Source organism: Microcebus murinus, chromosome 3 (assembly GCF_040939455.1).
Source record: "Microcebus murinus isolate Inina chromosome 3, M.murinus_Inina_mat1.0, whole genome shotgun sequence".
NCBI classification, from domain to species: domain Eukaryota; kingdom Metazoa; phylum Chordata; class Mammalia; order Primates; family Cheirogaleidae; genus Microcebus; species Microcebus murinus.
This window is the reverse complement of record NC_134106.1, coordinates 44,191,266-44,207,259: the sequence shown is the minus strand read 5'-3', so window position 1 is coordinate 44,207,259 and position 15,994 is coordinate 44,191,266. Positions and strand designations below refer to the sequence as shown.

Sequence of the window (15,994 nt, the reverse complement as noted above, 5' to 3'; positions counted from 1 at the left end):
AAGCAGAAATAGGAAGCTGCTACAAAGAAAAACTTATCTTAAGAATAACCAGGTCTTTTCATATTTTCTCCAGATTGTAGTTTTATATTGCCTGATATGGTTACTACCCCACTCCCCCTTTTGAAAAATTTCAAACATACAGAAAAGTTAGAAGAAAAGAGTGTAATGACCATTTGTATACCTTTCATCTAGATTCAGTAATTAGCATTTTGTCACATTTGCTTTACTTCTTTTTCTCATAAATATATTTTAATCTTTAACATTTGAAGTAAGTTGTATGCGTTATGACATTTTACTTCTAAATACTTATACATGTGTCTTAATGACATTATAGTAACCACAGTGTCATTGCATCTGAGAAAATTAACAATAATTACATTACCAAATGTCTACTACATATCCAACCTGCTTAATAGTGTCTCTATGTCTAATATGTCTAATTATCTTTGTGAGAGAGTCACACATGAGATCTGTAGTGGACTCTGCACTGGAATTTAAAATGAGCTTTGAAGGGAGATGATAATGATGATGAAGGTAGTAATGCTGTGAAGAACTTTCTGGGCTTCTGTAGGAAAGCTGGACTGTCTTTATGGTGTTCTTTGTTGGTTTTGATATATTTAGCCAGTGGAACTATTTCATCAAGCATAGAGAACCTGAGTATTTAGCCCCTTCTGGAAAGGAATGTCAGGTGCAGAAAAACTAGAATGACTACTTATCTTTGTTCTTCTCAATAAATGTCCTTTATTCCTTTTCTAGCCTTTTTGGGTTTAGTTGTTTCCTATAGAGGGCTATGTATTGAGGCTGAGCATTGATTGTAGTTAAATGGCCATCTCTGCATAATAGAGCGTATATTAGAGATTAACTGGAAGCCTTCAGCTCTCAACAGAGCACCAAAGAGTGCATTTTGGTGGGGTATGAACAAGAGCAGAAGCCTACTAGAAAGAACTGCTCAGATGTTTCCAGAGGAGGAGGGAGAACACTTAAAAATCCTTTGATATTTTCAATAAGAACATTCCAAGGAATCCTGATTTGCCAAACAGAGTTCCTGCTTTAGGCTCCAGCAGAGGGTATGGCATCTACTGTGGCCTCTTCCTTAGCACTCGTGTGAGAGATGTTAGACAGGCCCACTATAATCTGCTAATCTCCAGGAGTACAGAGTTGTTTTATTGACTACAATATTATCTTTCTACCTTGTTTTGTAGACTAGTCAAAAGAATGGATTTTACAGAGGCCTACTCGGACACATGCTCTACAGTTGGACTTGCCGCCAGGGAAGGCAATGTTAAAGTCTTAAGGAAACTGCTCAGAAAGGGCCGTAGTATTGATGTTGCTGATAACAGGGGATGGATGCCAATTCATGAAGCAGCTTATCACAACTCTGTAGAATGTTTGCGGATGTTAATTCATGCAGGTAAGGTAAATTCAAGGTATGGGAGGCTATACCTACAAACTGGCATAACAAAACAAAATTATGGTAATACATGACTTATTAACACTAGTAATTTGTTTCCCTTCCTATGATCATAAAATAACTGCCCAAACTTATTTATTAAGGATAGTAAGATTGCCTGCCTTGGATTTTATCAGTATGGTGTTCCCTCTGGACATCTGTAAGTGTTGTTCTTTATATGGGAGTGCTTATGCTTAGCTTCTTTTTATTGACTGAGCTAGGTGATGTGGCAAAAGTAATCTGCTGTTTGAATTAAAGCATTTGGTATTTACTGGTCATGTTTATTCTTTCCTCCTTTTCTAAACAAAAGGAACGGCGTTACTGAAATTGAGGATATGAGTGTTTTGTTTAAATAAATCTTTTTTTTTTTTTAAAGAGACAGGGTTTTGCTCTGTTGACCAAGACAAGAATACAGTGGCACAATCATAGCTCATTGCAGCCTCATACTCCCGGGCCCAGGCAATCTTCCCACCTCAGCCTCCTAAGTAGCTGGGACTATAGGTGTGTGCCACTACACCTGGCTAATTTTTAAAAAAATTTTTGTAGAGACAGAGGTCTCATTATGTTGCCCAGGCTGTTGTTGAACTCTTGGGCTCAAGTGATCCTCCCACCTTGGCATCCCGAAGTATAAAGGCTTAAGATAGGTTTTCAGAATCTGTTTGAAATTAACTATAATACTTGAGTTCTCAAATTATCTCTAGTGACAACGGCATGAATTTAAATATTCTTTTCTAATCAAAAAGATTATTCCTAATATACTTACCTCTCTTCCCCACATCAGAATAGTGTTATGTTACAGATTATTTTTTTTCATTTAGCTGCTGAGTAAACTTGAGCGAGCATGCTTTTGACTAAAGGCATTTGAACTGGCTTTTCAGGTTCATCTATACAGTTGTCCTTTGGAATACGTAGGGAAATGGTTCCAGAACCCCTGTGGATACCAAAATCTGGATACCAAAATGTTCAAGTCCCTCAGTCTGCCCTGTGGATAGGAAAGGGTCATTTATGCATTGTATTCATTGATACTGAAAGTCGGCCCTCTGTATCTGCAGGTTCTGCATCCTGCAAACGCTGTGTTTTCCATCCCTGTTGGTTGAATCCTCAGTTACAGAACTTGTGGATACACAGGGCTGACTGTATGTTCTTTTAGAAATTTTAAATATCAACTTCATCATTAATGGCCATCCTTTTTTGAGCTTGATGTTTTTGGAGGATAAGATAGCACATAAGTTAGCTATGTGATTAGTTGATATAAATGGCCAAATAAAATTTTCTCACTACATTATGAAGTAAGCTCAATAAATCTAATTTATGTATAGTGCATACATAAGGATTAGAGTAGGGGTAGGAAAATAGGAAGTAGGGTTTGCAGAGGCTGAAGAAGAAGCCACATGAATTATTTTAGGATATGGTGACATATTGAGGCTTAGTCTTTTGAGAGTTTGGTTGTTCTCTATAGCATTTTTAAAGTTGGAACTAATGTCCAAAATTCCATCAGATTTGCTTATCTGATTCACTAACCAGAAAAATCAGATTAGAATGAGGGGGCAGTGCTGTATAGCCTATTGGTTGCTTTAAAAAATGTTTTATGTATGCTCTTGGCATATCCTCCCTTTTGTAAATTAGCTAAAGTCTATACTTTATTCAGATACCCTGCATTTTTAAAAAGTTTGTAATTTAGACTTTTCTGGATGATTCAAGTTCTGGAACATTAAGCAGTGAGGAGTGACAGTTGAATACTTTCTATAAAAGGTCTAGCTAGCATAAAGCTACATATGAGGAAGTATTTTTAAATGGTGGTGAAGTACAAACATTCTAGTCTTGATGAGTGAAGCAAGGGCTCTTCTGCTTAATGATAAGAGCAGCGTCCTTATGTCTGTATCAGTTAATTTGATATTGTGGGTTAATCTTAAAATTTCCAAAGCAAGTTTGACATTTCTGTTTGTCTTTATCCTTGCCCTATCTGTGTTTTATATGATTCATACTTCTCTTGCCCCTTGTGGCTCAACTGGTATATATAAAAGTGTCTTTTGTTATATAATTTCTATCTCCCTGAACTTCATCTAATATTAGTGAACTGTCAGAAATTCCTAAAACATAATTAGTGCCCTAGATTTTGAAGGTACATAGGCCTACACAAAAAGAATGGAAGCATCCAAATTGGTTGGGAGGGCTTTGCTTTACTTTCTCTTTAATATAGATCCATGCCATTCACTATTAATCCATTTGCTGACTAAAAGTCACTTAAAATCTTATAATTAATTAGAGCATATAGCTAACAAATACTTTTATTTGGAAAATGAATAATCTAGCTCATAGTGCTTTTTATTAGTTCATGTTAAATAAAAATATATGCTGTAATACTGGGCACAGTAACAGATGCTGAAGGTCCTTGTAGAAATAAGGCAGGGTAGAATAGTGATTAAGAGTTATGGTCAGATGGACATGGGTTCTATTAATAGAAGCCACCACTTTATTGGTGTGACTTTGGACAGGTCTTTGAACCTCTCAGTGGTTTAGTTTCTTCATCTGTAAGTTAGAAATATTCCATTGTATCAGCTCAGGCCAGAAACTCTGGGCTATCTTTAATTCCTTCCTTTTTCTCATATTCCTCTTCCAATCAGTCAGCAAATCCTTATTCGTATGTATGTATCTGTGTGTATGTATACACACATACGCACACAGAAGCAGATCACTTCTCACTACCATTAATACCTTTGAGCCACATCGTCTCTTGCCTGGATTGCTGCAATAGTGAGTGTTCTGTTTTTCCCCTTGTTCCCTCCCCATCCCATGACAGGCCACTCTCAATATATCAGAGGGATCCTTTTTTTTTTTTTTTGAGACAGAGTCTCACTTTGTTGCCCAGGCTAGAGTGAGTGCCGTGGCATCAGCCTAGCTCACAGCAACCTCAAACTCCTGGGCTCGAGTGATCCTTCTGCCTCAGCCTCCCGGGTAGCTGGGACTACAGGCATGCGCCACCATGCCCGGCTAATTTTATATATATATATTATTTGGCCAATTAATTTCTTTCTATTTATAGTAGAGACGGGGTCTCGCTCTTGCTCAGGCTGGTTTTGAACTCCTGACCTTGAGCAATCCGCCCGCCTCGGCCTCCCAAGAGCTAGGATTACAGGCGTGAGCCACAGCGCCCGGCCTTGGAGGGATCCTTTTAAAATATGTCAGTCTGTGTCTCTCTTCTGCTCAAAACTTTGTAATAGCTCATTTCTTTCCAAGTGAGAGCACTACTGTATAGTATTTCATAGTATAGATATAATGTAATTTATTTAACCATTCTTCTATTGATGGACATTGTGTTTGTTTCCTAAAGGTTTGCTAATATAAATAGTGCTTCAGTGAACATCCTTATACATATATCTTTGTGCACACAGTTGAGCATTTCTGTAGGATAGATTTTTTTAGAAGTGAAATTGCTAGTTCAATAAATTAGAGTTCTTTAGAGAAATAGAACCAATTGGAGATATATATATACATATATATATATATATGTATATGTATATATATCCCCTCATATATGAGGGTATATACTAGGGACGGACATTGGCTTATGTGATTGTAGAAGCCGAGAGGTCCCATTATATGCCATCTGAAAGATGGAGAACCAGGGAAGCTGGTAGTTTAATTCAGTCTGAGTCTGAAGGCCTGAGAAGTGATAGTATAACTAACTCTCAGTCTGAGGCCAAAGCCCTGAGAACTACGGAGCAGGGGGACACTGGTATAAGTCCAGATTTTGAAGGTCTGGAAACCAGGAGCTCCAGTGTCCAAGGGCAGGAGAAGATGGACATCCTGGCTCAAGAAGAGAGCACGAGTTCTCCCTCTGCCTTTTTGTTCTGTTGGGCTCTCAATGGATTGGATGATGCCTGTACACATTGGTGAGGGTGGATACTTTTTACTCAGTGTACTGGTTCAGATGTTAATCTCTTCCAGAATTATCTCAACAGACACAGAAATAATATCTTAGTGGCTATCTGGGCATTCCTCAACCCAGTCAGGTTAACACACAATAAATCCATCACATGTGCCAAGTTAAAATATTGACAGATACTACTAAATTGTATGCTATGTTAATTAATTAGGACTCTTTCAGTATTGAGCTAGTTCAAACTAGCTTAAACAAAGAAAAGGAATATAGTAGCTCATGTAAACCCTAAGGCTGAGTGGTAGGTTTGTTTAGGCATTGCTAGACTTCAGTGTTCAAAACGATGTCTTCAGAACTCTAGGTCTCCCTTTCTCTCAGCTCTTCTTTGCCCTGTGTTGATTTTATTCTCAGGCAGGATTTCTCTTTGGATGTTCTAGACTTACTTTATCTTTAAAGAGCTTCTTAGGAATTCTGGGCTGGGCATGGTGGCACATGCCTGCAGTAGTCCCAGCTACTCAGGAGGCTGAGGCAGAAGGATTGCTTGAGCCCAGGAGTTTGAGGTTGCTCTGAGCTAGTCTGATGCCACGGCACTGTAGCCTGGGCAACTGAGCGAGATTCTGTCTCTAGATAGATAGATAGATAAGCAAGCAAGCTTCTTATGTTTTCTGGATGTTAACCCTTCACTGTTATATGTGTTTCAGATATTTTACATATTTCTCCTGTCTTTTACTTTTCACATGGTGTCTAATTTCTTTTGATGCCTCTAAACGTCTTCCTTTCTACTGACTTCTCTGCATCTTGTATGCATGGAGTCTCTCCGAAGAGTTGTCTGAGCATTTTGCATAAAGTAAAATTCCTTGTGTTGTGGAAATTATTATTTTTTTTTTTTTAAAGTATGGCCTAGGGTGGAAGGAAATTATTTTATATCTAACTTTTTCTTAGAATTTGTAAGTAAAACATAAGATGATATAAGTTATGTAAAGGGTTTGACTATATAATCTACCTGACATTGACATTTATCACCCTTGTGATTGACATATACTCAATTTGTGTGGCTCATCAAATTCTGGCTCAACTATTGAGAAAATGTTCTGATCTTGATCTTTAACCTGTCTGCTCTACTGAAAACTATGTGGTTTTGCTTTCCTTGTTACGGGTTTGCAGAAAACAAAAGTAACAGTCTACCACCCATCACTGCCACTCTTACAAGAAGTACTAAGCAAGTTTATTATTTGTAAATAAAAAGACACTTGGTGTTAGCAAACTTAGGGTGTGGCATCATTGGTAGAGTGTTTAAACCAACTCTTATCATTGCTGCACAGGTGTCAGTGGCTGGCATTGGTCCAGCTGTGATGGCCCTAATCCTCAAAGTGTAGCCAAGAAAGAACTCAAAAGTTGTTATGAAATACCTAAAGTGCTCATTGTGTTTGTCCATTAGGAAGTCTTTAATACCCTTGCCATTTCAAGTTTCAACAAGTAGGTGAAAAGTAGAAACCACTTTGCTTTCCATTGAGAATAAATAGAGATTAAGGCATCAAAAACAGTGGGTACAATGAGCCATTTCTTTCAAGAAGCCTTCCTGTAGGGAAAGGACAGTGAGAGGGTGGTGTTTGATGGTCCAGTACAATATAGGTAAGATCCCTTTGTTAAAACTCACATATCAGTTGAAGGAAGGCAGTTTATCATTGGAACTTTCAAAACCTATTTATATTGGGTGCTGAAAACTTTCTTAAAATGATATTTTGGAGACTTTACCAAATTTTTAATGGCTATCATAGTGCATAAATAATATAATGATTATGTATCTATCTGCATTTTTGTTTTATAGCTATTCAAATTATATAGATAATTCTGTTGAACCGCATAAAGGGTTGGGTCAGTTATTTTATCCTTGTTTCACTGTTATGGAACCTGATCCTCAGAGTTTTAAGTAATTTGCCCAAAGTATAATCCAAATTACAACTGCAGAGCCAGGATTGCATCTTAAAGCTACCTCCAAATGTTTCCTTCCTGGTCCAGTGGTTTTAAAGTTAGTTAAATATCTTTTTTTCCCATAGGTATAATTTTTCAAGGTCTCAAGTTAGTAGTAAGTTAGCTTAAGTATTTCTCAACCTGCATGAGAAATGCCTTTTATTTTCTTTGCTTCATAGATAATTGCACAGGAGGTTTTCTTTCTTTTTCCTTAGGTAGATGTATATGTACGTCACTAAGGGTCTTGAGGCTTGCACTCAAGAGGTGTGAATTAAGCTTTACTTCCTTGAGGAAGGAGTTTCTACATAAATTATTTGGAATTCTTCTGTGTGGGAGATTTATCTCTTCTCTCCTATTTATTTATTCAGTCATTTATCTGTGTGAACTCGTGGATATTTTATGCCTGTAGTTTGACTTGTAATCCAATACAATGTAATTTATTTATTTTGTTGCTCAAATTGTTTTGGCTGTTGGGTACCCTTTCAGAGTGGCTCCTGTCTGTCTTTGACATGCGCCTAGTTCTTTTCTCTTCCCTCTTCCCTTCTTCTTCCCCTTCCTTCTTTGCTTTTCTTTTTTAATTTTTTTTTTTTTTTTGAGACAGAGTCTCACTTTGTTGCCCAGGCTAGAGTGAGTGCCGTGGCGTCAGCCTAGCTCACAGCAACCTCAAACTCCTGGGCTCAATCGATCCTTCTGCCTCAGCCTCCCGAGTAGCTGGGACTACAGGCATGCGCTACCATGCCCGGCTAATTTTTTCTATATGTATTATTTGGCCAATTAATTTCTTTCTATTTTATAGTAGAGACGGGGTCTCGCTCTTGCTCAGGCTGGTTTCGAACTCCTGACCTTGAGCAATCCACCTGCCTCGGCCTCCCAGAGTGCTAGGATTACAGGCGTGAGCCACCACACCCGGCCTGCTTTTCTTTTTTGATGGAGTTTTGCTCTGTTGCCCAGGCTGGAGTGCAGTGGCATGATATATAGCTCACTCACTACAGCCTCAAACTCCTGGGTTCAAGGGATCCTCCTGTTTCAGCCTCCCGAATAGCTGGGACTATAGGTGCATGCCACTGTGCTCAGCTAATTTTTTTTCATTTTTTTCTAGAGATAGGGTCTTGCTGTGTTGCCCAGGCTCAATACAGGTGTAAGCCATGGTGCCTGGCTTGACATGTCCCCATTTTTTGTTTTTTGGGCACTTTTTTATCTTTTGATCCTACAATATGCCCCAGACTCATTTTGTATATTCCTCACCCCAATCCTAGAATCATCCATTCTCATAAGAGCCCTGGTTTCTTTTATTGGAGAATAATATTCAAAACCAAGATCTGGGGACTTAGTGTGCTTGTTGCTACTGGAGTGTCATTGCTTTTAAGCCCTTTTAGCACAGATAGAAAATATATTTATGTATTATAAGCCATGTATATACACATAACCATAATTATTTCTTTTTCTACCCATATGTATCTATTTTAAGCTAAGCATGAGTTCATACTAGTGTCTGGACTCTAATCCAGCATCACATGGTTCATTCTAGTTTTCCTCCTTTGCTCATCTATAACCTCCCTCTCCAAAAATAAGAAACCTAGCTCCCAAATCTGCCATCCGTTTATTTGTTTGATCTTAGTACACATACACATGTATAGTGGTTTCAGAATTGTTAGTCTGTACCCTTAGAAATTTTACCAACTAAAGTACAGTTTTTTATGTACAGTTCCTTTTATCTTTTTTTTTTTTTGAGACAGAGTCTTACTCTGTTGCCTGGGCTAGAGTGCCATGGCGTCAGCCCAGCTCACAGCAACCTCAAACTCCCGGCTAAAGTGATCCTCCTGCCTCAGCCTCCTGAGTAGCTGGGACTACAGGCATGCGCCACCATGCCCAGCTAATTTTTTCTATATATTTTTAGTTGGTCAATTAATTTCTTTGTATTTTTAGTAGAGACAGGGTCTCACTCTTGCTCAGGCTGGTTTCGAACTCCTGACCTTGATTGATCCTCCCGCCTCGGCCTCCAGAGTGCTAGGATTACAGGCATGAGCCTCCATACCTGGCCCAGTTCTTTTGTCTTTAATCATATAGTTTTTAGTCATAACATTATTTTTCAAAGTTACACAGGCCAGTATTTTTCTTCTGCACCCCTCAGTGAGGTTATGACATACAATTGTAATCCACTTAGATTCTTTTGTCATAGTCTGCCTTCTATCTTAGGATCACCCTTCCTTCTCCCTCCTGATTGAATTTTTTAAAAAATGTATGCATTAAGGTTCACTCTTTCTGCTGTAAGGCATAATATGTAAATTGTTAGGATTAAACCTTATCTCTCTCTTTTTTTCTTTCTCAGTAGAAGAGAACATCCTTTCTTCTTTATAAAAGAAAGTTCCTTGGCTCTCTATAATGCCACACTGGTCTAGGTCTCTTACCTTCCAGCTTTTATCTCTCTTAGTCTCTTGTTGCTTGCATGGGCCCTTCCTCTCTCCAAGGGTCCCCCTCCTCTCTGCATTTCTACCAGAATCACATTATTTTACTTTTTCTAACTTTAAGACATGATTTAATGTATAGTAAGTCTAGGCTCCCCTCATGCTTGTCTTGTTTTTTTTTTTTCTAAATTCTCTGTTACTTAGCTGTACTACTCGACCCTTATCAACTTGAGTCACCGTACCAAGTATAAAACCAACAAACAGTTCTATTGGCATTGTGATTAGAATCGTATTAACTTTATTAATTATTTTGGGAAGAATTAGCATCTTTATAATATTGAAATTTCCTGTTTAGGAACTATTTACCAATATCAGTTATATATATCTGTATGTTCCTAGTTTTTCATGTCATTTGTGTTCACAAAAGTGTAAGTTTGGCCAGGTGCAGTGGCTCACGCATGTAATCCTAGCACTCTGGGAGGCCGGGGCAGGCAGATTGCTCAAGGTCAGGAGTTTGAAACCAGCCTGAGCAAGAGCAAGATCCCATCTCTGCTATAAATAGAAAGAAATTAATTGGCCAACTAATATATATATAGAAAAAATTAGCCGGGCGTGGTGGTGCATGCCTGTAGTCCCAGCTACTTGGGAGGCTGAGGCAGAAGGATTGCGTGAGCCCAGAGGTTTGAGGTTGCTGTGAGCTAGGCTTACGCCACGGCACTCAACTCTAGCCTGGGCAACAAAGTGAGACTCTGTCTCCAAAAAAAAAAAAAAAAAGTGTAAGTTTAACACATGAAATATCTCTTGACTAATCTGAATAAGAATCAATTTCTGACTAATCTCTGAAACACTGTGATATGCACTTTAAAAAAATATGACTACCCTGTCTTACTGTTTTGTTGTGTATGCTATGAAGTTTTAGGCTATTTTTTTTGAATCTATGGATGTATAAGCTGTTATTTGAATATTATGGCTTGGTCTACCTGTTTCATCAGTGAGTTACAATTACAAGAATTCTTTAAAATAGATGACTATTTTAGCCAGGAACATTAGTTTCAATTCTGGTATTTCAAGAATATATTTTTAAAAGATTTTTTTTGGGGGGGTAAGGGTTTGTTTTGTTTATTGCTATTCTCAGAAATGCCTTTACCACACCTTAGAGCCTGTCTTGTCTGGGCTTAGAATTTTATTGTTTTGGAAGCAAAGGTAAGAAAGTCACCTCTCAATATTATCTTTTGTTGTAGAGTTTCTAAAATGTTAATGTAGATGTTAGTTACATAATTTGAAGGTTACCAGAACCTTGAGTTTTTCGTAACAAATATACTCAGAAACCTTCAATTAATGCACAAATTCCTTATAAATTACATGCCATTGTTTGGTTTCATTGAAATGTATTTTATTCTTTTAGAAATACCATCTTTATTAACTACTAGATAGTAGTCTTAAGTTAGAAAAGGAGTACTTAAAACTGCCTTCATTCTTAGTTGAATACAAGGAAGTAATGCTAGATATAAGACCATGTCCCTCATGGAAATTTAGAAAGAAAAAATAGAATTTATTAATATTTCAATAAATATTACTTAAGCAAATCTTTGGTGCTCAGATCTTACTTTTGTGTTATCTTTCAATTCCTGCCACTCTCCTTCCTCCATCCAAAAATGAAAGAAGAGACAATGAGAGTGAGTAGGCAGGATTTGTGTAGTAAGAATACCAAAGAGCTGTTCACACTGGGATCTCTGGAGAATTTTTTCTCGATTTTCTCGAGATTTCTAAACTGTGAGACCTCTTATGTATAAATTACTTATATTTTAATGTTTCATTAAATTCCTGTTAAGATCTTTGCTTTTTAAGCCTAAGAAATAGAGACAATATCCTCTAGTTGATGGGTTTTTATTCTTCCATAGATTCATCATCTGAAAACTACATTAAGGCAAAGACTTTTGAAGGCTTTTGTGCATTACATCTTGCTGCAAGTCAAGGACATTGGAAGATTGTACAGATTCTTTTAGAAGCTGGTGCAGATCCTAATGCAACTACTTTAGAAGAAACCACACCATTGTTTTTAGGTGATGTATGCTATTTGTGGTACAGATACAATTTTTTTTATTTTGTTAAACCAAGTTTAATTTTTCCTTGAGCTGTTGTACTTAAAGTATGTTCTTTTGGCAAATATAATATCCTGCTTCTTTGATTTTGAAACTGAAAAGGTATTTTTAAAGGTTTCACTCTTATTTTCTGCCCTTAAGTGGTAGCATATGAGACTTTAAGTGTTTATTTAAAGTTGCAAAATCTGTTCTGAATTGTAGTCTCACCATCATTGTTGGTCTCAGTGTAGTTCTAAAGACCAGGTATTGCTTAAATTGTAGCAGTAGTTACAAGGTTACCTGTGACTGTTTTATGTTTGCTTTTTCCTTTTCTTAGCATTAAGAAATTAAGAAGCTTTCATGGAAGAAATTGCCAGCTAATCCTTTGATGCCTATTAATTTATTGCCTATATAGATCACTATTCAAACCTCTTTAATTAAAAACTCTTAATTCTTTAAGGACGACGGCCAAATTATAAAAGACATACTTTCAATAACTCTTTGTTTTCTTCTTTCCATCCCTTTCTCCTTTCAATCCTATTTGTCTTCAGGGACATTGTGTTCCATAAGGTTTAGTGGAACACAAGAAAATTAAGAGAGTAAAGCATTTTGAATGGAATCGGTGTATCTGGACTACAGTTTTACAGTCCTGCCACATGTAATTTGTATATTCATGTAATTACTGTGTGCTTCAGTTTCCTCACTTATAAAACGAGATGTGGGGGAGTAGTATTTGAGGCAGGCCCACGAGGAGATCAGCTGCTTCTCCCCACGGAGCCAAGTCCCTAAGATAGGGGTCACCACAGAGCATAAGGAAATTGATAGGCAGCAGAGAGAAATAAAAGAATACACAGAGACTAAGGTGTAGATTATAGTTTTATATATATATAAAGATCATATATAACACAGCGGGGAGTACCTAGGGGAATGGCGTATCTCCATAACTGCCAGCAATATGGTTAGATTCATATAGGTTTTTATAATCACAGATATCAATTGCCAGTTGTCAGGGTAACATATTTGCATATCAGGGAATGCAGTTGCTAGGGGATACAGATAGTGGGTTAGGGTCAAAAGTCCTCTCAAGGGGCTTCTAATCTATCTAGGTGAACAAACAGGTACAAAGTCTTTCAGGGACTGGCTTCTAAGTTCTAAGAGGTAGTTGTCAATTAACAGAGGTAAAACAAAAGAGGTATAGTGACTCAATATTTCTTTGATTAGTTATGGTGGACTTAAAGGTAGACAGGAGAGAGCAGGAAGCCCATCTCTATAAAACAGGTTGTTTATAACCACCGGGGTGCATCTCTGGGCAGAGTGCACTCATTGTCTCCAGTTTCCATCCTGTGGGCCATATTTGCCTTGCCTTGTCTTTCAAGACAGGGAAGCCCATAGATTTTGAGATATCGGGAAGCCTTCCTGGAAAACACCCCTACCAAAGATTTGAGAGCTCTTCCATGATAGCAGCCTCTAATAAGTGAACCATTGAGTCTGCACATTCCTTCAGGGCAAAACCCTGCAAACTCCTGTTTCTGTCTTTAATATAGTAATATTGGGTATACAACAAAATAATGATCTTATGAGCCACATTTCATTAATTCCTCAATCATATTTTCCCAACAATGAGACTTATAGTACCTACATAAGTCTTTTTTATTGGGCTGAGAATAAAATGAGATGTCTGCAAAAATACTTTTTTCCTTGTGAATTTAAAAATATTTATTTTTAAAATTTATGTACAGGTTAGAGTGTGGTGGCGTCAGGCCAGCTCACAGCAACCTCAAACTCCTGGGCTCAAGTGATCCTCCTGCCTCAGCCTTCAGAGTAGCTGGGACTATGGGTGCACATCACCGTCCCCAGCTGATTATTTCTGTTTTTAGTAGAGATGGGGTTTTGCTCTTGCTCAGGCTGTTCTTGAAGTCCTGACCTCAAGTGATCCTCCCGCCTCAGCCTCCTGGAGTGCTAGGATTACAGGCATAAGCCACTGTATCTGGCCCATATTACCTATTTTTAATCAAAGCTACTGATCTATTCTCATCCCTGTAGTTTGTTTGTTGCAGAGTGTCATATATGTTTGGAATAATAGACTCTATGTAACCTTTGAGACTGGCTTCTTTTACTTAGCATAATGCTTTTGAGATTTATCTGTCTTGTTGCATGTATCAACAATACATTCCTTTTTATTGCCTACTAGTATTGCATTATACAGATGTACCACAGTTTATCCATTCATCAATTGAAGGAAATTGGAGTTGTTTTCAGTGTTTGGTGATTGTGAATAAGTCTGATATAAACATACGCATTCAGGTTTTGTGTGAATACAGGTTTTCATTCTTTTGGATTAATACTTGGGATTGTTGTGACATATGGTAAGTGTATGTTTAACTTTGGAAAATAATTTGAAAGTTTCTTTTCCTCCAGTTTGCATTTTCTTTAGTAATGTTTGAAAGTTTCATTTGCCCCACATGCTTGCCAACACTTGGTATTACCAGTTTTTTCTTTTACATTTTAGTCACTGTAATAGGTATTTAGTGGTATTTCACTTTGGTTTTGTTTCTTTTATTTGGGGGGGGTGGCCAAACCACATGGCTTTATTATACATTCTTGTACGAGGTTCTGGGGCCCCAAGAGAGGGGGGCCCCAGAAGTCACTCCTCACTGTGGTTTTAATTTGCACTTTCCAACTTACCAGTGTTGTTGAGCATCTTTTCATAATGATTATTTCCATCTTTCTAAAAGCAATAAAATTTCTCTTATATAGCAATCATATGATCAAAATCAGGACGTTAACATTAATACAGTATTATTATTTAATCTACAGACCTTCTTCAGTTTTTCTAATTGTTATCTTAATATCTTTTATAGCAATAGAAAAAAACCATTTGTTAATCCGGGATCAATCCAGGATCACTTGTTATATTTAGTCATCATGTCTCTTTAGCCTCCTTTAAGGTTCAACAGTTTTTCAGTCTTATGATTTTAATATTTTTGAAAAGGTCAGGTCATTTATTTTGTAGACTATCTTTCAATTTGGGTTTGTCCAATGTTTCTTTTTGATAATGTTCAGGGTGTGCATTTCTGGGATGGATACCACAGAAGTGATGTGGTATCTTAGCACATCTTATTAGGAAGTATGTGAACCGTTTCTGGTAATATTAACTTATCAAAGTACTTAGAATATGTGAAAAGTATCATTATGCAGATGTTTCATGGAAGCTTTGGAGTAATAGGATTTGGATTTCCTAAAGGGGTGATTGCTTTTTTATGTCAAGTTTTTTTTTGTTCCCCCAACATCTACATTTAACCCACGTTGGATATTCTGTACAAATATAGAGTAGGCATTTATTGAGGTGCAGTCTCTATTCTAGTTGCTGTCCTCAAGGGATCTCTATATAGAGGAGTAAAAAATAAAGTGAACTTAGAAGTTCAAGATTTTAAAAAAAGGGAAAAAATTAGTCACCCTTGAATGGTAGAGGTAAACTTCATGTGTAGAGTACTGTATTAATAGTTAATAATAGGGCTCTGCACAGTGACTCATGCCCGTAATGCCAAAACTTTGGTGGGAGGATTGCTTGAGACTGGGAGTTGGAGACTATCCTGGGCAAGATAGTGAGACTCCATCTACAAAACAAGCAAACAAACAAAAACTTTAGCTGGGCGTGGTGGCACATACCTGTAGTCCCAGCTACTTAGGAGGCTGAGGCAGGAGGATTGCTTGAGCCCAGGAATTCGAGGCTGCAATGAGCTATGACTGTTGCCACTGCTCTGCAGCCTGAGCAACAGAGCGAGACCCTGTCTCTAAAATAAAAAAAAAGAGATAGTAACAATAACATTTATTGAGCAGAGAGTGTATACCAAGCCCTGTGTTGGGTGTTTTACATGAATTAGATCATTTATTTATTTATTTATTTATTTTTTTTTACACCTCAGAGCTAGAAGTATGAATTAGATCATTTAATCTTTACTCTGATTCTGTGAGATACATACTGTTAATTATTTCCACTTTTACAGATGAGGAAACTGTAAAAAGACAGGATTTGAGAACAAAAGAGCTGTTAATTGAATCTTGATCTTGCTATTATCTGTGTTTTAGGTAGAATAGCGTTTCGTAAACTGATTCAGTGAACTATTCAATAAATATTCATTGACAAAAGGTTTCCTAGTCACCTATATTTGGGAAACCCTCTGTGCTATATCCCGCAATACAGAAA

At 37.4% G+C, this 15,994-nt stretch overlaps 1 protein-coding gene across 6 annotated transcripts in view; it reads left to right on the top strand.

Annotated features, from left to right (window-relative positions):
* Positions 1 to 15,994, top strand: part of ASB3 (ankyrin repeat and SOCS box containing 3) — a 76,607-nt gene that overhangs the window by 13,157 nt on the left and 47,456 nt on the right. For 4 of the 6 annotated variants that reach the window (XM_076000763.1, XM_012777797.3, XM_012777796.3 and 1 more), the window contains exons 2-3: positions 1,203 to 1,411; positions 11,608 to 11,769. In XM_076000763.1, coding sequence (XP_075856878.1) covers positions 1,203 to 1,411; positions 11,608 to 11,769 — 371 coding nt within the window. Of the gene's footprint in view, positions 1 to 1,202; positions 1,412 to 5,883; positions 6,963 to 11,607; positions 11,770 to 15,994 lie in introns of those variants that run through there. The other 2 variants (XM_012777800.3, XM_012777799.2) reach the window with 2 other exon arrangements.